This window comes from Pteronotus mesoamericanus, unplaced genomic scaffold, assembly GCF_021234165.1.
Source record: "Pteronotus mesoamericanus isolate MK-2021 breed Mesoamerican mustached bat unplaced genomic scaffold, CSHL_Meso_final contig_73, whole genome shotgun sequence".
In the NCBI taxonomy this organism is placed as follows: Eukaryota; Metazoa; Chordata; class Mammalia; order Chiroptera; family Mormoopidae; genus Pteronotus; species Pteronotus mesoamericanus.
Window position 1 is genome coordinate 33,684,010 of NW_026555245.1, and position 23,940 is coordinate 33,707,949.

At 43.6% G+C, this 23,940-nt stretch overlaps 1 protein-coding gene across 3 annotated transcripts in view; it reads left to right on the forward strand.

The window, feature by feature from the left end:
- Positions 1-6,563, forward strand: part of ACER2 (alkaline ceramidase 2) — a 32,360-nt gene extending 25,797 nt beyond the window's left edge. For all 3 annotated transcript variants that reach the window (XM_054583201.1, XM_054583202.1, XM_054583203.1), the window contains one exon: positions 1,865-6,563. In XM_054583201.1, the coding sequence (XP_054439176.1) occupies positions 1,865-2,051 (187 nt within the window). In that variant the 3' untranslated portion in view covers positions 2,052-6,563. The remainder of the gene's footprint in view (positions 1-1,864) is intronic.
- The last annotated feature ends 17,377 nt before the right edge of the window (positions 6,564-23,940 follow it).

Sequence of the window (23,940 nt, forward strand, 5' to 3'; positions counted from 1 at the left end):
GTACATTTTTGTCAACCCAAGTTCCCCTGTTCCCCTGTTCCCCTTTGGGTTTAAATGACCTGGTGAAAGCATGGGCCCCCCAGGTCACCCAGGGACAGCCTCACCCATTCACTTCCCAGGAGGAGACAGAGGCCCAGAGAGGTAAAGTGAACTGTTCATGACCAGCTGACTTTACAAAACCTGCCTAGGAGTTTGATAAGAGGGAATTCTTATATTCTTACATCTATACCTGGAATGCTCAGGATACGCTGTTACGTAATTAAAAAAAAAGAAAGAAAGAAAGAAAGAAGAAGCAGGTTACAAAGTATGGAGTCCTATACTCAGAAAACTGAGGAGGAAATTGAGCGACTTCCTTCCTAGGAACCAGTGCAGCTCCAAACTCAGTCATCTTTCCCTCACTGTCCTTCAGGACTACTGATTGCAAACAATAACAAGGACAAAGAGAAATATGTTTAGAGTGTCCCTTTCAAATAGAGAGTATCCAGGAAGGAATTATATTAGCAAAGAGTTGGAAAAACTTTGTTAGATATAGATCTAGGTGAAGCTTGACTTGTATCAGGAGATGCCTAAAACTGTATGGTTTGAAGGAATTTGCTTAAATTTCCTTTAACATGCGAACTTGTATATATCTATCATGAGACACAATCTGCTGTCAGTTTAAGACTTGAGGACTTCCATTATTGTATGTTAACTATTAATGAAAAAAAAATTTTCTTTGAAGGCTTGGGAACTTCAAGAACTCTTTGCAAAAGGCAGAATAAATAAAACAGCTCAAATTGCGATCCCAGCCTTAGGATCCATTGCCTGATATTTCTTAGGTTCAACCTTAACTCACACTAGTGAATTTATATGCACTTTATTTATTTGTTGAATTATAATTTACAGATAATAAAATGCACAGATTTAAGTGTATGTGTTGATGAATTTTGATAAATGTATCCACCTGTGTTAAATGACCTCATTCAACATGTAGTACATTTTTGTCAATCTACGTTCCCTGGTCACACTAGTGATTTAAGTAAAATTCAAAGATTACACTGTAATAATGTTGGCTTAAACAATTTGCTTCTAAGTTGTTATACTTTCTGCTTTGTTTTTAAAAATTGAACCATATTTTTGTCCCAGTTATAAACTGACATATTTGTTTTTTAACATAACAAATGTGAACACTGTAGAAATACAAGAAGAAAGAAGCTCTCTTAATTCCATCTAACAAAGAGGGGTAACAGTTGTAAACAGCCTGAGGTATATCCTTCCTGATCTTAAGTTTATGTATGTGTATATATATTTTTTCTCTAATTCTGCTTTTTAAAAACAAAAACAGCATCATTTTATACCTGATGCAAACTGGTCCTTTTTTTCTTTTTTCCCCCCTTTCTTTTTCCTTTTTATTTCTTTATTATTATTATTAATAATTTTTTATTGTTCCTTTTTTCTTTTTAAAACCAAACACTAGGTCATGGACAACTTTCTTAGCAATGCCTGTACATTACCTTCATTTTTTTGTGTGTCCCATTAATACTTCAGTCTGGATGCCTTATAATTCCATCCTCATAGAGCCCATTTTAAATCCTCAGACCTCAGGGTTGGTTGAATCCCAAATACATTTGCAATTTGTTCCTGTTACTAAGCCAGAATATTTTAGAACATTCTAAAACAGGCCCCATTTGCTCCAGATGATCATTCTCCTGCTATTGGGGGCGGGGGGGTCTGTCTGCCACCTTCACCCCGCCCTCATCAGAAGAGGCCTTGGGAGCTGGGGTGACGGGGAAGGTAGCGGGGCGGAGTGCAGAGGGAGGAGTCTCAGAGCTGAGGGCCCCGCAGCCTCTGCTGCAGCAGGTCCTCACCTTCGCTCTCTTTGCAGGCACATCCTTATCTGCCTGGCCGCCTACCTGGGCTGCGTGTGCTTTGCCTACTTTGATGCTGCTTCCGAGATCCCCGAGCAAGGTCCCGTCATCAGGTTCTGGCCCAGCGAGAAATGGGCCTTCATCGGCGTTCCCTACGTGTCCCTCCTGTGCGCCACGAAGAAATCCCCAGTCAAGATCACATGACGGAAGGGCGGGCTCCTCTGCTCAGGTGCTCCTGTCCTCAGGCTTCAGGCCAGCAAAGACAGCCCTGGGTTATCAGAGTTGGGGGTGGGATCCTTTTTGGGTTTTTTGGGGGTTTTTTTTTTTTCAATTTTCTTCCCTTGGCTCTCACTAGCTGTCTATCTATGGGCTACCAGGACTTCGCTCTTCCCAAGGATGGAAAGTAGAGGGCCAAGGGCTCTGGGTATATTTTGTCAACGTTGACTTTTAGAGGCAGTGGCTTGTTGGGCTGTGTGTCCTTTGTGGCAGTGGGGGACCTGGTGCTAGATAGCGCCTCGCTTCCTGGAAAGTTTGCCAGCTCCAGACCTCACCATTCCTGGGGATGACAGATTCTGCGACAGGTGACACCCTCCAACTGTCTGATAGAAGATGCCAGATTTTCATTTGGGAAACCCATCTTAAAACAAAAATCAAATGAAATGCGCACAAGGCTTGTGGCAACTGAAGCTGGTCTTGCACTTCTCAATCACCCAGGTTTGACATGTGGTTGTACATCCTTTCACTTCTACCTCTGCTGAGAGATAGAGACTTGACTTTAGATGAGGGTAAAGCTAATGAGAAACCCCTCTATGCCAAAAACCTACGCTTCACTTTAAGCCATTCTTGAAGATGACAAAGTTTTTAAATGTTGACATTGTTCGTCCCCCACCCCAGCCCAGTAACCTCAGACACACAGAAGAATAGCTGTGGCCCATACACAGACCCCCTCCTCACCGCTTGACCTCTGTAACATGCCAAAGGGCTTGTGACAATCATGATGTTGGGGGTCCTGGCTCAAAATTTGGAGCAAACATGAAGTTTCGGACACTTGTGCTCATGGGAAACCTCCTGTATGCTGTCTGGAAATTATGTTCAAGAATCTCCCCGGTTCTTTCTCTCATTTTTGCTGAGGGTATTACACTCCATCCTTTCACAGTGTGAGGTGCTTCCTGTAGTTTCTCCAAGCATTTGGTTGCTATTCTTAAGTGCTGGCAGTAACTACACACTGGCTGCTTGGGTCCTTGGGTGGTGCAGCAGAATAGATCTGCTGCCTTCTGAGTTTTTCTCACCTGAAGTGACACTGACTACAACTCAGTCTCCTTTTCACTGGGATGAATGGAAGACTCCAAACTCCCTTGAATGTTTAAGGTGGGAATGCATGACCTCAGGGATACTCATGTTAACTCAGGCGCTTCCTGCTCGGCAATGTTCTACTGTGAGAAAGGGCAGGACAGGCTGCCCTTCACGTGTGGACAGGAATCATGCGACCGCCCTGTGTATCTAAGAGTTGGGCAGCAGCAGCAGTTTTTGGCATCTCCGGGAACTCTTACTCTGGCTATAATTTGCACAGGATCTAAGGTGAAAAGTCCATGAAAGAACTGAATTACGAGTTTAAAAATGAATGACTTTATCCTATTTCTGTGGTTTTCAAATTATTTTAGCAGCAGAAAACTGTTTGCAGTAAGAAATCTTTATGAAACCCTAATGTATGACATAGATTGTATTTTATTAGCTTAAACTTATTTTAAGGTTAAACATATGACATTTCCTTACCAATATATCAGGCAGTGACATGTAAATGAACAATTTGGTGTTTTTCAATGTAGAAAAATTTGGTATCAAATGAGTGGACCTGTTGCTATATTATAGTGTAAAAATCTTTTAAAAATTATATTTGAATTAAACATTTCAGGAACCTCTACTATACCTCTGTGAGAGCTAGGTGGTTCTTGAAACAGAAATTGAAAATTATTAAGTCCTTTGGGTTTCAAGTCTAGAATTTTTAAAAGGAGAGTATCAGGCCGTCCTCTTCTCAGTTTGAGTTAGCAGGTATGGATTCTGGTTTCATCCATTCTGCAGAATCAAATGCTCTCAAGTAAGGGGTTTGATATATCTGAAGCCCAACTGCCTTAGTGTGGACGTGTAGATAAGGAGAAGCAAAGAGAAAAGAGTAGAGAATGTTATTTGTATGTGTGCCAGGTTTAATGTCTCTCTTAAGGGTTCCTCAGTGAGCGGAGCGTTGTCCCAGCAGTCCAGGGTGGACCATCTCCCACTGTCAGGTGTAGGGCTTGTTTCCTGGGGAACACTACCTTCTGCTCCCAAGCCTTCAGCCTTCTGGAAGTTTCTGGGTGTCCTTTGGAAACAGGGATAAGATGTGACTGCTGGAAGTAAGGAAGTGTGTGCCCTGTTTCTACCACAGACAGATGACTTAAGTTCAAATGTCAGAAGGAATGCGTTTTATATGAAGAACACACTGCCCTTCTAGAAATTGATTCTAAAGAAATGGGGGCTGACAAAGGAGTGTGGAAAGGAGCGAGAAAGGAGGGGTATATTGAGGAGGACAAAACCCAATTTTTCTTTTGAACAGCAATCACTATAGCTTGCCAGTGTGGGATGGTAAGTTAGGAGAATAGGAATATACTGATCTTGTTTTAAGTTAGGTTTATGGCATCATTCATATTTATAGTTACATATATATTTATAATCTTTTATAGCACTACATGCTCTTTTGAAGGAAATTGGGATACTGTAGAAAAGTTGAAGGAGAAATCTATTTTATAGCTCACTATAGACAACCACTGGTAATATTTTGGTATATTTCCTTCTTGTCTTTTTTTTCCCATTCCAGTTGTAAATATCTTTCAGAGCTGACAGTTTATCCTGTAGTTTGACTGGAATATAAATGCCAGGTGTGTATTTGTTTACGAGGAACAGGTTTTGCAGTACATTAGAATTAGCTAGACACTTGAGAACTCGTCACTGGATACTGAGACTGACTACTGAGTCTTCCTTGGTAGCGGAGCCTGATGAATGGGCTCTAAGAAATCATGGACCAAGTGCTACTTTTTTGATATGCTTCTGCACTTGGACTGATGTGTAATAGGAAATAGTTGTTAGATATATGGCTCTACAGGTTTTGGTGTTTTCTGGTTTAAAAATAAATGAAGGGCTTATTTCATTAACAAATGTGCAGTCAAGAATCTTTGTCCTCCCTGTTAAGGCAGGGAAGTGGAGATTTGACAATGGGAGTTGGGTCACGGCAGTTGCTCAGCATGGCTGTCAGATTTTTGTTCTGGTTAGAATTTGCCCAAAATCAATATCCAGAAGGAACTGGATAGCATGAAAAACAATGTTACCAAGTAATTAAGTCATTAATTCTTGTTTAATACTGTTTGATTGATTGCTGATTTTTAGAAAAAGGAGTCTTTTCTCCTTTTTATGAGTATAGTATTATCATAAAACATACTTCAGTGAACATATGTAGGGTGTGTGGGGTGCACATACCTGAATCTATTTGGTAACAAGCTACATTTTGGGGAAACTCTGTGCCTGTCCCTCTGAAGAGTGCCTAAAACATTGTTATAAATCACAGAGGTTCTACTGGGGGACTGAGCTTGATGGTGTTGCCCATGGCTGTGTAAAAGCACCGTCACCTATTTTGTGTATTGGATTTCTCAGGTGTGTCAAAGCCTCTCTGACCAGTTCATCATGCTTACATGAGCCAGTGCCGTCTTGGAGGCTCCAGGACTGCGATCTGAGCCCTCTCTGGCTCTTCGTTCCTGGGGGCTGACATGGAACCGCCTGAGAGGGGCAGGTGAAGGCTGACGCTTGCCTAGCTAGAGCGCCTCTCAGAGCTCCTTTGCCCCAAATGGTCTTGGAACCTTTCCTAGCCAGCTCCGTGCATGGGTGCTGCCATCCGAACTGACTGAAGGGAAGCCACCCTGGTCACGCTGGTATTCTCAATGGATTTTATAGATTTTATAGACATAATTCTATAGACTTTTTTTTTAATGGCCCCTATTCTAGGGGACTAACTGTTTGAATTGTATCTTTCTCTATGTATTAAACCAGGTTTAAGAGTATTTTATAACCACAATATACAATTATAGCAAATACAATATTTTCTGATATATTCCTTCTTCTACACTTTATACTTTTTGTAGGGTGTGATGTATAAGAGGGATGTGCCTACTGGCTGTGGTAGCATTTAATCTCCATTGCTTTGGGAGTAATTTAATGCCTTTTGAAATGGAGCTTTTGCACTTTATGCTCCTTCTGTGAACTATGACAGCTATGTTTGATATTAAAGTCATAATGGCATTTTCTGTGAATAAATATGTATATGTTTGTGTTTTTTTTCACAATGATCTTTGAAATATCTGTGTAAAAAATGCATTAAGTGGATCTTAGAGCAAAGTACATTTACCCAAATTCATTAATAAGTAAATTTGTTATTAAACATACTTAAAATTATCATTGTTATTAAACATACTTAAAATTAGTACAGTTGTTAGTTTCTGCTCAGAGCTATGAAATTGGTATATCTAAACACTTCCAGTATAAGATATCTAAAAGCAGATTACTTTTATTAGAAGTTCTGTAACTAAGCCCTGGCCAGGCAACTCAGCTGGTTGGAGTGTTGTCCCAATACACCAAGGTTGTGGGTTTGGTCCTGGTCAGGGCACACACAAGAATCAACCAATGAATGCATAAATAAGTGGAATAACAAATAGATCTTTCTCTCTCTTTCTCCCTTCCTCTCTCTCTAAAATCAATCAATAAAACAGTTTTTAAAAAAATTTCTGTAATTATATGGATATAAAATTTCAAATACAGAAAGTAATTCATCTATGCTGGATTTCATCCAATCACTGGAAGGAAGATCATATGACACTTCAAAAGAGTAAATGATTTTAGAAGGAAAATTCTCTATATACCTATTTTTAAAAATTTCCTGTGACAGTTTTTTTTTATTTAATTGTTCAAAGTCCATCATATTTTAAAGAGTAATAGGACCGTTAGAGAAGAACAACTGGATTAGCATCATCAGTATAATGACAGTGCTTTTTAAGACCTTCTTTTCTGGCAGTGATGAGGGCACAAGGCCTGGCCACAGAGCCTTTTGGCAGTCTGGTGGAAGCAGTGGATGTTCACCCTAGGAAAATACATGCACATATAATCTTCCTGGGCACTCAGATGTCCCTAGAAGCAACCCAGGTTTAAAACAAAACACGCAACCAAACAAAAACCGTCCTGTGTGACAGGACACTAAGCCAGGATTCAAATCCCGGGTGGTGCGGAAACGGGTGTGGGCACAGCTCTACTTTCCCTCGGAGACCTGCTCTCCCTGACGCCCCTCCTTCTCTTGTAAACGCCTTACATTAGGAGGGGCCAGAACAGGGCAAACATGGGGCTGGGAACTAACAAGTCTCCACAAACTGGGAACGGTCATCTTCCTCACAGCCTCTTCCATGGTTTAGTCTCAGACACAATGTGGCATCCGGGCCTGGCATACCATTTTGTGTACTTTTGCATTGTTTACATTTTCCATAATAAAATCATTTTAAGTGTGGAATATGGATTTTTATTCTCTGTTCTCTCTGGAGCAGGATTCAGCCTCCCCTGTCTTTAGGGGCTGGCAGCCCCTTTCCGCAGTTTGAGGTGTAATCTTTGTCTCAAGTGGGCACGTCCGTCTCTGACAACCTCCAGGCCTGGCGACACCGAGCTTAGCAGGAAAGCCACTTTGAGTATTAACGAAAGGGAAATATTAACCTCACTTGAGGTTTTCTGGTTTTTTTAAAAAAATTATATCTCATTAAAACAAAACTTCTGATTTAAGCTGCTTTTACAATTGAGAACAGAAAACATAAACCTATTTTTAAAATGTAACGAAAAGAAATAAAGTCGGTAAAGTTCATTTTTGTATTAGGACTGGTGATGGGAAAGTGGCTGAAAGTAAGGCGGGGAGCATGAAGTGACAGAAAATGCACAATGGCATTAATGACATAAGCCAGAGAGGGTTGCTTGTGAACAAAGAAAGCTGGAGTCACTGCGTGGGAGAGACTGGGAGAGACTCCTGGAGTAATGTTGCCATCTTGTGGTCTTTTTGGGTATTGCTACCAGCGACACACATGAAGCCCATCCCAATTGCTACCATTGCACTGAATATAATTGTTTTAAAACTCTCACAAGTTATGCAACCTCTTTCTGGGTCCAAGTGTTTCCTTGGACTTTTTAAAAAATATTTTATTTATTATTATTTTCATATAGAGGGGAAGGAAGGGGGAAAGAGAGGGAGAGAAACATCAGTGTGTGAGAGAAACATGGCATCACCTGCCACTTAACCCTGGCATATGCCCTGACTGGGAATTGAACCAGCAACTGTTCAGTTTGCAGGCCAGCACCCAATCCACTGAGCCACAGCAGCCAGAGGTGTTTCCTTGGATGTTTTAAAGCATCTCGATGCCTTTCTCTTCCTGTCCTCTTTCCTCACTAACTCATTCTTCACCCCTTAGGTTTTTGATCTTATTAGATTTTTAAAAATCTGCCAAATAGCATAAAACAAATATTTTCCTGCATATAAAACCACCCTAACATAGACGTGATCTAGAGGAGTTTTTTCTTAATGCAATGGAGTTAAATTTAACTTTTGGGATTAATAGTTTCATTTACACAAGTCAAATACCAGCACAACCCCAAGGCCTTTAACACTGAATGCAACACTTAGCAAATGCCTGCTTTGTATTCCCTGTTGTGCTAGTTGCAGAGGGCCCTGTGATGCACAGGGAGAAAGAGGAGGCCATTTGCTCTGCTGAAATCCTTGCACAAGAAAGGAATCAACAGTGCTGGGCAGGCAGACAGGGGAGAGCAGGAGGTTTGACCAGGGAGGGGTTGGGGTTCGAGAATTCTAAGCTTTAACTGATGGCCTATGAGCCACATTTAATAATAATAGTTTCAGCTGGTGAAAGAATTGGTATTCTCCCTCAGAGTATTATTATTTTCTTAAAGCGAACCATATTTGGGAGCCCATCACATAGTTATCTTTCATCTAAATTGTCCTATTTACTCTTCATGACTATTTTGTGAGGTAATGATTATTATGATTTCTGTTCTGAATGATAAAACTGAGGCGACCACAGATGTTAGATCGAGAATCAGAACTTGAGCCCAATACTTCCTTTTTATTATTTATTGTTGTGTGTGTGTGTGTGTGTGTGAGAGAGAGAGAGAGAGAGAGAGAACAAGAGAGAGAGAGAGAACAAGAGAGAACACCAATGTGTTGTCCCAGACCAGGGATCTATCTAATTTGTAACCTAGGCATATTGGAATGATGCTTTAATCACCTCAGCTGTCCAGCCAGGGTTGAACCTAATACTTTCCACTCTAAAGTTTAGTTCTTTTTCCCCCCACAAAAGATTTAATCTTATTTTTAAAATGGCAAAGGAGGTATAGGTGGACACCAAACTGGGATTATCAGATTCAAAACTAGCATATTAATACAAATGATTTAGATATAGAGTAACAGTTGGTATATAGTAAATGCTCAATAAGTGGCAAACAATAATCAAGATAACCTGCTACCCAACAGTCCTGGATGACAGTGTTGTGACCACAGTGGGGAACCACACCCCATTCCCCTCAACTTTCCATGTGAGGGTGTGTGTATATATGGGACTCTTCCTTCTTCAGGCTCCATTGTCCAAGCTCTCTCTCCACAGTGACAGATATGTAATCCAATTCCTTCCAGGCCATCCCTGTTTGGATGTCCAATAGGCACCTCACGTTTGCCTTAACTAATGTTTCTCTTAAATTTGTGCCTGTGCACCTTCTCAGTAAGTTGGGCCACTTTCAGGTGCCGGAGGAAATCCCCTCCGCCCCCCGATTCTCTGGATCTCACCTAACACTAGGTCCTCTTAATTCCACTTCCCCAACATTGCAAATCCATCCATTCTCTTCTCTCTAGTGAGGGCGCTGCCATTGCTTATCTATCCAACCTTTATGCGGGTGCCAGAAGGAGTCCCTCACTAGCAGGAGTCCACTCTCAGGCCTTGTTCCTAATTTTTTAAGGAGAACCCCCAAAGTGTATCCATTTCAGTCCCCACAAAACCACGCTCTGCCTCTGGGTGGTTCTGCCCCAAGTTTTAGTTTGGTCCCTGCTTTGACAGTCTCCATCCCTGACTCAAATAGGCCTACCACAGGGGCCCAGAAATGGCTTGAGTAATGCAGGGAGCAGAGCCCAGAGGCAGAGGTTTCGGTGCGTGCTTGAATGTGTGTGGTGTAGGGTGTGTACGTGTGTGCCTGTATGTGTATGTGTGTGTTTGAGAGAGAGAGAGAGAGGAGAGTAGAGAGAGAGAGACACGCTCTCTTCAGTGTAGCCTCACTCTGATCTATTTACAAATTTCTTATCCTCAAAAAATAGTCCTCTTTGCCCTCACTTTGGGCAGGGGGTAGGGGGAGAGGGTCCCTATTTTGTGAGTGCCTCTGTTCTTTGCTCTCTGGAATATCTTCATTTAGAGCAGGTTTCCTAACCTTGGCACTGTTAATGCTCTGGGCTGGATGATTCCTTGTTGTGGGAGATTGTCCTGTAAACCATAGGACATTTAGCAGGATCCCTGACCTCTATATCCCTAGTCGTGACAACCCAAAATGTCTCCAAGCGTTGTCAAATGTGCCCTGAGAGGCACAACTGCCCCTGGTGGAGAGCCACTGATTTAGAGCTACTTCGCCGGCCAGGAGGCCTGAACAATTCCAGCTGCCCTTTTCCATGGTTTCTTGTGAGTTTGATGGAACTGTCGCCCATGTAACCTTTTCCCAGGGATTTCCACCCAAAGAGGCTGGCAGTTTTTCCACAGCTTCCACAGCGAAAGCTCCGCACCAAAGGGTGGGTGTCAGGAGGCTGCACACAGGAGTCGGGGGAGCCTGAGGCCAGCTCAGGAGAGGCCTGGGCCTCCTGTGCTCCCATGGCCAAGGGCTGCAGCCACCTGAGCTGGGGGAGAGCCGCTGCTGGCCTGGCCAGGGGCGCCATGCTTGGCTTCCACGGCTGCGTCCTCCAACCGGTAGAGCTGAAGGGACCAGAGAAGCCTTAGGCCAACACTGGCCCTTTCCCTTTAAAATGTGCTTAAGAGGAAAACTTGGAGGCCCAGGACCCTGAGGACCCCCTTCCAGGGCCAGGGCACTCTGCCGAGCCGGAAGCTCACTTTTGTGAGTGAGTGTGAGTGATTTTCTCTCACTTCGAGCCCCGGGGTTTTTTCCTGCTACATGGGCAGCTTCTCAAAGAGCCCCCTGTTAAAAACAATCATCCGGGAAGACACACAGTGATAGGAGCGATCACATAACAAATTACTCCAAAACTAAGTAGTGTATGACAAAAACAAACCTTTACTACCTCTCCGTTTCTCTGGGTCAGGAATTGAGAGGCAGCTCGGCCAGGCAGTTATGGTTTCGGGTCTCTGATGAGTTTGTCAGACGGGGGCCGGCCGGGGATTTTGAGGGTGAGACCTTGTCAAGAATCTCTAAGTCTCAATTTCCTCATTTATAAAATGGGTATAATAGAAGTGACTTCATAGGGCTGTTATGAAGGTTAATTAATAAAGTAGTTCTTGAGTGGCAGAGACTGCCAATTGCCTACCTCAAGATTGGTTCTTCTTCTTTATTTTTACTAGACACTCTAATTTTTAGCTATGAAGATGGCTGTCTGAAATGAAGTCTATGTTTTCCTTCCTTTTTTTCAGTCAGTTCTGTTTGAAGAGAGAAAGTTTTCGGGAAACTTCCTGTGACGGTTAATTTTATGTGCCAACTTGACTGGGTTTGGGGATGACCAGGTATCTGTGAAAACTTTACTTCTGTGTATGTCTGTAAAATGTCGCAGGAGTTAAATTAGCACTTGAATCTAAGGAAGATAAGGCAGGTTACTGTGGGTGGGCATCATCCAGTCCCTTGAGAGTCTGAATAGAACAGAAAGGCGGAGGAAGAGCAGATTTGCTCTCTCTGCCTGAGCTCAGATTTCCCGACTCCCCCCTTCTCTTCAACTTGGAGGTTGGTGTTCCTGGTAATCTGGTTTTTGTACTTGGTCCTGGTTCTCAAACCTTCCATTGGGGCTTAGACTGGAAGTATATCACTGGCTTCCTTGGGCTTTCACTTTGTTCACATGTTATCTATCTCTCTCTCTCTCTCCTAAGGTTCTATTTCTCTGGAAAGCCCTGACTGACTGACTTCCTTTAAAAATAACTGATATCTCCACTTCTTCCTATTTTGTTACCCTTCCTGCATTCTGCTTCTTGGAATGTAGACGCGATGTCTGGAGCTCTGGTGGCCCTCTTGGAACATGAGGGCAAGCATCACAAGCCTGGGATGACGGAGGGATGGATTGGAAGGAGCCTGGGTTCCTGAAGGTTCTTGGAGCTGCCATACCAACCCTGGACTGCCTATGTGATAGAGACAACCTTTTATCTTGTTTAATCAACTGTTGTTTGGGTTTTCTGGCTCACGCAGAGGAGCTGACACTACCTGGTTACACCCTTAGCAAGTGCCGGATAGTCCGGAGCTGCTCAGCACACTGGTAAGGGACTTGATTATTCAAAGCTCAGTCACAGCAAACACTCAGATCTCACAGCCTGGCTGTGGAGGGTGCAGGGGGTGGCCAGGACCATGGAGCAGGAGCTGGGGCCAGGAGACCAGGGCCACAGCTTCAGCTCTTTTCTCTCAGGATCCATTTTATCTTCTTTCATGGAGAGAGGCTGGACTAGCACAGGTGTCTGGAGGCTGTTTTTAGCAGCAGAAATTGGTTTTCACATAGAAACTGTATATAAAACAGGTATAAGCAGAACTTCCGACCCACCTGATCCTTTCAGTTCCATCCCCGGATGACCTTGGGGTGACTCCTGCGGTTTCTTAGAAACAATTTGAGAGATGTAACTGACTGATTCCCCAGGTTGTGTCCAAGGGTGATGTCAGTCCCTTTCTTGCCCTGGGTCCCCTGAGGCCTCCCAGCCTCCGGCTCTACTTAAGGAAAAGCACCTACATTCAAGTCAGGTGGCCTCAGGAATCTCCCCGCTTTGCAGTGCTAGGCTGTGCACTGCACTGCGTTTAGCCAGGAGTCCGTAGACATCATCTGGAACAACGGGACATGTGAAATTTTACTTTGCTGGTGCTGCAGGGTTAAAAAATGTCAGCTCCCTTTAGCCACTTAAGTTACTGGGGAAAGAATTACACGACAGACCGTGAAATGGAGACCAAGATCTAAATACTTCATTTGAAAGTCGTGCATTAAACAACTGTGCTGTAAGGAAGAATGTTAAGTACAAACATCTTGAGACCCGGGTCGTAGTCACTGTTCATCAGTGGGGGCAGTAATGGTGTAGTTCATCGGGCTGGGTGAGGACAGATGAGTCTGTCCTCCATACACATTCAGTGCAGGAGTCACTGACTGTTCCTTCTTTAATGCTCAACTAGGGGACTTTAGTTTTTTCTTGTTTTTTTTTTTTTTTTAATTGAATTGGAAAAGAACTTGAGCCCTTTGAATGTAGTATTTATTGCTATTGTTATAGCTATTAACATGCAAATGTTGGAAAGTTTTAAGTGGTCCTGTTTGTCAATCTTTTCCTTAAAAGTTGCAAATACCCATGTGTGTACCCCAGCATCCAGGCACGACTGCCCTCTAAGTCCTTTTCAAGCCTTAGTTGGTAGAGTCCTCATGGCCTGAGGCGGGCACTGCTATTGTGTCCAAAGGACAACCCAGGCTCCATCCCGTCCAGCGCAGTCCCCGCCCAGCACACCCTCAGAGGTCACAGGGACCCGCAGAAGCTGGTTTCCTTTAAGGAGGGGAAACTGAGCAAGTGGAGGGGGAAATGCCTTGGGAAAAAGTAGGGGGCACAGAACCTCAGTGACAGTGGTTTAAGTGAGAAAAAGCCTTGCAAGGAATTCTGAAAACCCACAGGTAGGTTCTGACACCTACCTAACCTGGAAGAACAATGGAGAAGACTTGTCCGCCAGAGCAGCTTCTGATTCCAGGTTTCTACTCCCTCAGCCTGGATCCCACGATGGCACCCTGATTCCTCTCAAAGTTGTCCTCAAGAGAAGCTCTCTTGCTTGTAGGTGTTTTTTTTGTTGTTTGTTTTTTTGTTTTTGTTTTTTTTTTGCAGGATAATTGGCCAACGAACCACTGGATTTGGCTAGCTGGCTGTGGAAGAGGCTGGAGCCCTGGCTTGAACTTGCAGTCCTGGCCCAGCCAGGGAACAGCTTTGTGAGTGTGAAGCAGGGAAACTGCTTTGGACACTACCAAGGGCTGTGTGTGAAGGTATAGTGTGAATATTGTGGTGCTCTGCAGTGACTGACATCTCAAGCTGGTGACAATGACCTTGCTGATACAGGTACCAAAACTGGCCATCCTCTCTTCTGTAGCATAGTTTAGTGATTGTCCAACAACACCCTCTCTTTTAAAAAAAAAATTATTTATTTATTTAGAGAGAGGGAGAGAAACATCAATATATGAGAGATACAGCAATTGGTTGCCTCTTGCACATCCCCAGCTGGGGACCTGGCCCACAACTCACACATGTGCCCTGACTAGGAATCAAACCAGCAGCCTTTTGGCTTACAGGCTGGTGTTCAATCCACCGAGCCACATCAGCCAGGGTGATACCCCCTTTCCTTTCATACCGCACACCACCACACAGAGGACCCTCCTTTTCGGATCCAGCACTTCTATTCACTTTGTCCAGCACGTCTTTCTTCCCTCACCACATTTTCAGCACCCTTCCTTCTACTTGCCCTTCAGGATTTTCTTCACCTATAACCTCCTCCAGGAAGTTTCCCGTGATTATTCCCTTGCCACCCCACCCCGTCAAAGGTTAATTTATGTACCCTTCCTCTGTGTTTCCATAGCAATCTGTCTCCCTGGCATGGGGCACATCCCACCTGTCTTTACCACTGGAAGAGTCTATGGCTTGTTCATTTCTTCTACCTGCAGAGCTACAGGTCTTCCCAGCAGTCTAGTATCACTGAATATTTCAACTGGGAGGGATCTTAATATTCCTTAATATTACACCTTCATTTTTTAGAGGAAAAAATGAGCCCAGAAAGATTTTTGTGATTATTCCAAGGCCACTCAGCTACCTGGTAACAGAATTGAGCCTGGAACTCAGGTCTCCTGCCAACATGGTCGTTTTTCCTTCCCTATGGAATCGGCGAGACCAGGGTGCTGAGTCACAGCATTGGCACAAGGTTTGACTCATCCCTGTGCCAGTGCTGTCACTGAGCACCCTGCTTCACTTCCTGAGAGTGTTTGCACGGATGCAAGGTGAGGATAACAGTACCTGAGACCCAGCGTGGCTGCTGTGAGGGTTCGTTCACCTCTGGTGAGCAGAGAGCTCAGTGCTTGGTACACAATAAGGATGGGGATATGAATTGGAAATGAGGCAACTGTTATTATTGTAGATGGCTGACCTGGGCCCATCATACTGGTGTGGGACCATTATTTACATCGTGGGGTCACTCCCTTCTGTGTTAGCCTGATTGGTGCAAGTCCATGCGGAGCTCCTGGTTGCATCTTCAGAGCCTAGAGTAGTGCCTGGCAGATAACAAATGCTCAGTAAATGTTAGTTGAATGAGTGAATGAATGGAGTACAAAGAGACCCCGTGGCACGGTTGGGTTTAGGTAGCCAGTACCTTAAACCTGGTTTGTCTATGTCCCAAAAAAGCCTTCCTTCACCCCAAACATTTTCACTAACCATTCTTTCCTTGTCACACATTTGAAGAAAAAGTCGTTTCTCTCAAAGAGAAAGCAGGAAGGGAGAGAACACTTAGTTTTAACCTCCCGCAACAAATGGAACCCGAAACACGCACGCCTACATGGCTCAATGTTCTTGGGAGAGAGACACAGTAATGTGGCATCTGGAAAAAAAACCCAGTTCAAGCCAAATTTGTGTCAGCTCCCTCTCCATCAGTGTGGGCTTTCCTGCCAATGAAGTATATAACAAGATGACAGTTCCACCCAGGTTTCTGTCTTATCTTCTTTCCAAGAAAATTTTGATGAAAAAATGTAAGACACCTGGGGGAAAAAATTCCTAGCCTCTAGCCCAGCATTTACTCATTATCATTTTCTGTGATGATGGAGACGTTCTGTAATCTGTGTTGTCCAGCATGTTGAAATGTGGCTGGTACAACTGAATAATGGAGGTTTTCCATTTGATTTTAGTTCACTTGATTCAAATAGCCACACAGGCCTAGGGGCAACAAGCAGGTGGACAGGGGACAGTGCAGACAGGCAGAGGAGGGGCAGAAGGGGGACTTAAGCAGGGGTCCCACCCTGAAATATTCAATAGGCTCTTTTCTGAGGTCCAGAATCTAGGAAAGGCCACCAGCCTTTCCGTGCTTTTTAGCATAGGTCCACCTCCAGCCTCGAGTCACCAAAGAAGTCACGTTCCTTTTAATATTCAAATCACATGATCCTGAACCCTCTCTACTCTGCACAGGGGTTCTCCCTCCTGGGAAATCCCAGACTCCTGCCAGGCTTTCTGTGTCCAAAAGTCAGTCCCGACTAAAACCAGGGAGTCTGGCTCTTCGGCTGCTGCAGCCACCTTGGCCACTAGGTGTCACCAGTGGTCTCTGAGCCAACCTTCAGGCAGGAGGCAAGCCCTGGGTTGCAGACCTGGGGACAGATACGGGGACTGGGGGTGGATAGGAATCGACTTCCTGAGAGAATGGGCTGCGGACTCACAACCACACTGGAAGCGCAGGTCAAGGGGTGATGTACGGGCAACATGTGTGGGAAGGAGGATGGGGAGAGGAAACATTTGCCACGTGACTTTCCTAAACTTCCCTGAGCACTCTTACTAGAGAGAAGGTAAGACCTGCAGCACAATTTTTACAGGTGTTTGATTTTGTCTCCAATTTGAGATCTTTTGAGTGTCCCAAGGGAACACTTTCTGCCTACTTCCTGCTCTAAGAAGAGGCTTTTGGAATAGCTCTTCTCTTGCCTCGATGGACCTCAGAGGCAATCCCCTCATAAGATTGTTTAATGTAAGTGCTCATCCCACTGTCTGAGTTCTTACTTTTCTGTATGGTCACCTGAGAAGTGAGAGGTCCTCGCTCGAAGCAGGAAAAGTGGAGGGACCTGGGTCCTGGTCCTGCCACTGCCACCTGCTTTTTTGGTGTGGCTTGGGAGGGCCTCAACCATCCTGAGCACCTGTACCGGAGGGAAAATAAGACTTCCCACGTATTTCTAAAGCTGTTCGATTTTGTCTCCAATTTGAGATTGTAGTTTCTTGAAAGCACAGAAGGGGCTCTAATCCTGCTAGCTGATTGAATACCAGCTTGAGGGTTATTAATGTAGGTCATGGAGACCGGATTTTCTTTCTAGGGGAGATTCAGTGGTACTCACTCTACCCTCAACTTTCTGGAGTCAGAGATTCTAGGCTTGATTGCAGTCGGAACTCCAACCAGCTCTACTTTACTGAGAATGTCACTTAATTCTGAACCTGTTTCCTCATGTGTAAAATGAGGGCAATATCTACCTTTTAGATGTGATAGTTAATTTTATGTGCCATTTTGGCTGGGCTGTGTGGTGCCCATATATTTGGTCAGACATTCAGGGTATTTGAGTACGTTTTAGATGAGATGACCATTTATATCTGTAAACATCGAGTAAAGCAAATTGCCCTCCATATTGTGGGTGGGTCTCCTACAATCAGACGAAGGCCTAAATAAAACAAAAGACTGGCTCTCCCTGGAGCAAGAGAGAATTCTCCAGTAGACTGCCTTTGAACTTCATCTGCAACATTGGTTTTTCCTGGTTCTAGAACAGATGGCCTTTGGATTTGAACTGAAACATTGGTTCTCATGGGTCTCCAGGCTGCCAGTCCACCCTGCAAATTTTGGACTAGATAGACTCCATAATTATGTGAGCCAATTCCTTATAACAAATTATGTATATTGACACACACACCCATCTCCCTGGAGAACCCTCACTACTACAAATGGCCATGAGGATTGGCTGAAATTACATGGTAAAAGTACCTGGTACAGTACCCAATGCTTTATAGGTGCTCAACACAAGCTACTTTGTTATCTAGCCTCCCAATTTTCTTGGTCAAATACTAACTAGACATCAGAGGAGAGGAAGAATACTTACAAGTTGGGTCTAGAAATTCACTGGTCAGTCTGTTAATGTTGCCTGTTGCCAGTGGACTGCTTGGCTTCTGCCAAATTATTCCTGTGATGCAGACATTTCTCAGGGTACTTCCCTTCCCCACCTGACTCCATTCTTTCAAGTCTTAGAAGAAAGAGGCACTGGCTTTCTTTGTTCTCTGTCACTAATTGCTCCTGGGTGGGTGAGAGTGGGAGGAAGATCATTCCCCTGCCCCCCCCACTAGTCTCTATTAAGCCACTTGCGTATTTGGAGCCTGAAAGGTGAGGGGGTGGGTTCATTGTGTTTCTTCATATGCAGAAGACCTTGTTTCAACTGAGAACTTCTTACCAATTGATAGCAATTAGGATTATTTTTAGTATATTTGAAAACTTTCTTTTCCCTATTGCACTTTCGAAATCTAAAGTGCTTTGCTACTGTTAACTTTTTTCCTATTTATGATTAACATTATAATAAAAAAAAGCCCAACTTACACTATTGCACTTAGGTCATTTTAAAATTCTTCTTATTCTCACAGCTTAGAGCTTGTTCTATCATTAGTTTTATGCTGCAATATAACAAAATATTGTAAGCTTATCAGTTCAAAACACACCTAATTATTATCTCCCAGCTCTGTAGGTCAGAAGTCTGGGGCTGGTATAGCTGGTTTCTCTGCTCCGGGTCTCACAAGACTGATATCAAGGTGTAAGCCAGGCTGCGTTCTCATCTGGATCTCTGCGCTCCCTTCCAGGTATATTAAGTTGTTGGTGGAATTTAATTCCTTGTGACTGAAGGACTGAGGGGGTTGCTTTTTTGCTGTCTGTTGATTGGGGATGTTCTGAGCTCCTGGAGCTCACGCTCAGACCCTTGCCGCCCAGCCCTCTCATGCTCTGAACATCTCTCCTAGGGAAGGGCTCAGTCCTTTTACGGGCTCACTTGATTAGGTCAGGCCCAGCCACCGCAATCTTCCTTCTGATCAACTCGAAGTCAACTGATTAGGGACCTTAATTACATCTGCAAAATCCCTCTGCCATATACTGTAACATAATAACGGGAGTGACATCCTTCATATTCACAATCCCACTCACAGTCATACAGAGTGTGGACAATTGGAATCTTGAGTGCTATATTTGTTTCCTAGAGCTGCCCTAACAAGTACCAAAAACTGGGTGGTTGAAACAACAGAATTTATTGTCTTCTTCTTCTGAAGGTTTTAAGTCCATGATCAAGGTGTCCCCAGGCTTGGGTCCTTCTGAGCCTGTGAGGAAGAATCTGTTCCATTTCTTTCCTCTAGCTTCTGCTGGTTTGCTGGCAATTTTTGATATTTGTTGGCACGTAGAAGTGTCAGACCAACCTCTGCTCTTTTCTTGGCATGGTTGTTCCCCCTTGTGTTGTCATTTGCCATGACCCTATCTCAATATAAGGTCATGTTCTGAAGTACCCATTGTTAAGTATTGGGTTGGCCAAAAAATCTGTTGTTTTTTTCTGCACGATGGCTCTAGCAGTGCTTTTAGTTGTCTTTAACTTCATTATTTATTAGATTGTATTGTGACAGCTGTCATATCAGTATGCATTTAAAAAAATTGAAATTGGTGAACTTTTGTGTAGCCATTTTAATATTTAAGATGGAAGAAAATGCAGAATGTTTTTTGGCATACTATGGTTTATTATTTCAAGAAAGTTAAAATGCAACTGAAATGCAAAAAAAAAAAAAAAAAAAAAAAAAAAATCATGCAGTATATCCAGAAGGTGCTGTGACTGATAGAATGTGTCAAAAGTGGTTTGTGAAGTTGAAGTTTCATAGTACTATTGACGTTTTGACCAAACAGTTCTTTGCTGTGGGGCTGTCTTATGCACTGGAAGATGTTTAGCAGCACCTCTGGCCTCTGCTCACTAGAAGCCAATAGTGGGAGACAGCCAACATATTCAAAATATCCAAATCAATAAAGCTATTGGTGAAAATGAAAAATGTGTCTTTTCTTTTACAGAAAAAACTAAACGGACTTTTTGGCCAACTCAATACTTCAACATACGACTTTTGGGAGATGTAATTCAACGCATAACAAGTGTTATCTTAGAATTCTGCTAACCACAGTCTACCTTGTATTATCATGAATGCTAAGTGATTCCTTTTATGACTCTTTTGTCCCCATAGTAAAAAAAAGTATATATGGCTCAGATTTACAGTACTTCATGTGTTCCATTTCCTTTGCCCTTTTTCATCAGCTGGGGTAAGAAGAATTAAGGGTGAGGGCGAGACTGCCCTGGTCATGAAAATAGCCTTTGGCTCAAAATTCTCAACCAGCAAAACCAGAGCAAGGAGGACTGAGGTCTCTAATCCACCTTAGCCCTGAAAGGGTCCAGGGCCCTAAACTTTCTCAGGCTACCACTGAAGTTTTTCTGCAGCTGCCACTTGTGCTTTCTGCTTTACCACCTGGTGACCTTAATCACGGTTGCTGTTTCCTTTCTGGAGGGGGTCAGGTTAGGACTTTTCCTGCTACCTCTGGTCTCGCCTGCTGGCCCTTCCCCCTCTGACTTTAGAATCAGGGGCTGGTAAACTGCAGCCCATGGACGAAATTGGCCTGTTGCCTGTCATTGTGCTTGTGAGCAAATAATGGGTTTTTACATTTTTAAATGGGTTGGAAAAAAATAAAAATAATATTTCATGACACCTGAAAATTATACAAATTTCTAACTTCACTGCCTATAAATGGAATGTTTTTGGAATACAGCCATACTCACTTGTTTACACAAAGTATATGACTGCTTTCTTGCTACAAGGCAGAGCTAAGTAATTGTGACAGAGTGGCTCGCAAAGCCTGAAACTTCAGCCTGTGACCCTTTATAGAAAAAGCTTGCCAGCCCCTGTGATGATGGGGTTTGTTAGGGCATGTCTCCGGACCCTCTGCTTTTATGTTTTCTTCTGGGGTCTGTCTTGGTGATCCTATTTGGTCCCATGATGTTAAGTGTCATCTATGTATTGGTGAGTGTACTGAGCTGCGGAATCATAGATCCGATCCTCCTCTTCTGGGGTGTGCAATTCTTTCCCTCTTGTACCCTCTCCCGCCCATCTGTCCACCAGCAGATCTCATTGGTTCTACTGTCACAACACCTCTCCTTGCTTTCTTCCCGTCTGTCTAATCTCTACATGGAAGCGGCTTGTGGTCTTAAAACGTAATTGATATCATGCCACTCCTCTGCTTTAAGCCTAATGTAGCTGCTCGCTGTTCCTGGAATAAAACCCAAACTCCTCAGTGTGACCTCCAGAACCAGCTCCCTGTCACCTCTTTATTCTCATCTTGTGCCACTTGCCTGTCACTCACTAATCGCAGCCACAATGATTTTCCTTCAGCTTTTCAAATCTGTCAGCGCCTTTCCTTGCCTCAGGGCCTTTTTAATCTTCTGGAATGTTCTTCTACCTGCTCTCCCCATAACTGCCCTCTCTTCATGTTTCAGGTCCCAGATCACACCGCCCTGCTCAGGTCCTCCTGCCGGCTGGCTGCAGTGGCTCCCCGCAGCCTCCATTTCTCTCTGCGTTAGCACATTGCTGGTTTCCTTGTTGGAGCCCATCAGCATTTGTAATCATTATCTTTGTCTACTTTTTATGTCTCTTTCATTAGGATATAAACTCAGGGGGTAGAGAAGCCGCTCGTATGTCTGCTTTCTTCTCTACTGCGTCTTCAGTGTTTAGCATAGAGCCTTTCATATAGTATGTTTACAATAAATATTTGTAAAAATAATAAGTGAACAGGAAGCAGAGGTTGAAGAAGTGGTGATGAGGAAGCCCTCAAGCAGGCTAGAAGCATTCCTGGGTCACTGAAATAGAGAAACTCTTCTTTATCTTTAACATGTTTTTCATGGTTGCCTCAGGGCCTCGGCGCTGGGCTTTCAAGGACTTGGTTAACCACTCGCAGGTGCTGCAGGCCCTGGGCTCTTCCCCAGGCAGCTGCTCCCCACTCCCCCGGCCCCCGCTTTCCAGTGTGGTCCTTGCGGAAGGGTGCAGCTTCCCTCCTTCCACAGCTACCGCTCACCAGCATCGCTCTGCTTTCTTATTCGAAAAATACTTTTAAGAATTTGAAACAAAACACAAATACAGAAAACCATACAGACTTAATGAATTATTCCAAGGCAAACACCTGTGTGACCACCACGAGGTCAAGAATTTGACCTTTGCGGCCATCCCAGAAGCCCACCTAGACCTCCCGCTCCGCCACTGCATTCCAACCAGAGTTCCTTTTCCTTCTTCCCCAACAAGTAATCAATATCCCATTTTTACAGTGTTTTTCTTTTTTATCTGAATGTGCATAGACACTATAGTTTAGTTTTGGACATTTAAAAAGCTTTGTTTTGTCCTTTATGTCTCTTTCAATCTTTTATAATCTAGATGTTTTCCTGGTTTTTATTTGTTATTTTTTTAATCTATCTGTTGAGGAACCTAGTCCGTTTGACCTGTAGAAGTTCCCATAGTGTGGATTTCCTGACTATATGTTTATGAATAGTTCCTCAAGCTCCTGCAGATTGGCAGCTGGACCTAGAGACTGGCTTGGACTTGGGTTCGATTTCTTTGGCAAGACTACAGGAGGCACGTGATGTCTGGTTGTCTCTCTTTTTATGATGCCACCAATAAGTGATATTAGCAGCCACTGATGCTTAATACCTATACCTAGTAAATCACCAGGTCTGCAAAATTGTGATATTTTAACTCTACCATGCCTTTTTCATTTTATAGTTGGAGTACTTTTATGAAGATACAATTCCTTTCATTAACTACTGGTCACCCAGTAATAAAGATCATATAGGGAAAGCAAGACACATCTTTTTTCCCTTTATTTAGTACTTTTCAAAATTAAAAAATTGCTTTTCTGTCATCCTCCAGAAGGGACAAAATATATGTAATTATGAACTCATGAATTTCAACATACTTGATGGATTTCAAGCCCCTGTAACTATTACCATTTGCACTCAAATTGTCCTGTCTTTGGTGAGTGAAGTCTCTTCAAGCTGGCTCCTGGATGTCTTTGACAGACCCTCATAATTGGTAGTTTCCTTATTATCCAGTCAGATATGTTCATCTTTACATTTCTTATCCAGACTTGGGCTCAGCCATTACTTGAAGAAGCTGTGCGTGCGTGCGCACGTGCATGTTTATTTATTTATTTATTTTAGTGAGACTTTGCATTTCAACACCTAATCTAGGGATGATCACAGATAGCAGCTTGGGCATTGTTTCTAACCTTTTCAGTGGACAGAGCTAGCGGACAAATTTGACAGTCATGTGAGGGGCTCAGAATTGCTCTCTGTCAATGGTCTTTAACAACCCAAACCCTTTAGCCCTGGCTGACCTTAAGAGCTTCCCAGAATTGTTCTCTGTGAAGGAGAGGGTGACTTGTGCCATCTGAGGGAAACTGGTCTTAATGATGGTGTTCTTCCCATGTAAGTTCTTCCACTACATCTTCGGTTAAAAACAGCGCTACTTCACTCCCTGTTCTCAATTGCCGCACAAGGGCTTGTGTGGAAGCTGTGTCTCCTCCCCAGGGGTACAGTCATCCCTCCAGATAGCTTGTCTCCCCAGAGTCTCTTTATCCCCTGGTCATACGGTACCAAATATTGCCTCCCATTGGCCCATGGCCCCCTGCTCATTCCCGTCCTGCCATGCTGCTCTGACTGCCCTCCAAGGCTTCTCCAGGTGACCCCCAGCACCCTCGTCCCTGAGCACCCACGTCAGGTCACATGAAGCTTCTTGGATTACTGAAGCCTCCACGAACTTCAGCTTCCACTTCTGTGAAATGGAGAGAGTTGTACCCAAATCACCAAGCTGTAAAATTTAAATGACTTATTACCTAGAATAAGGCTTTAGCACAGCAAGTACGCAATACAGCTGAGCTTTTATTCTTACTCTAGCCCAATGGTACTCAAACACCTGGGGAGGCTTTTAAAAGGAAATAGTGATGCTTTGTTTTCACCCTTGGA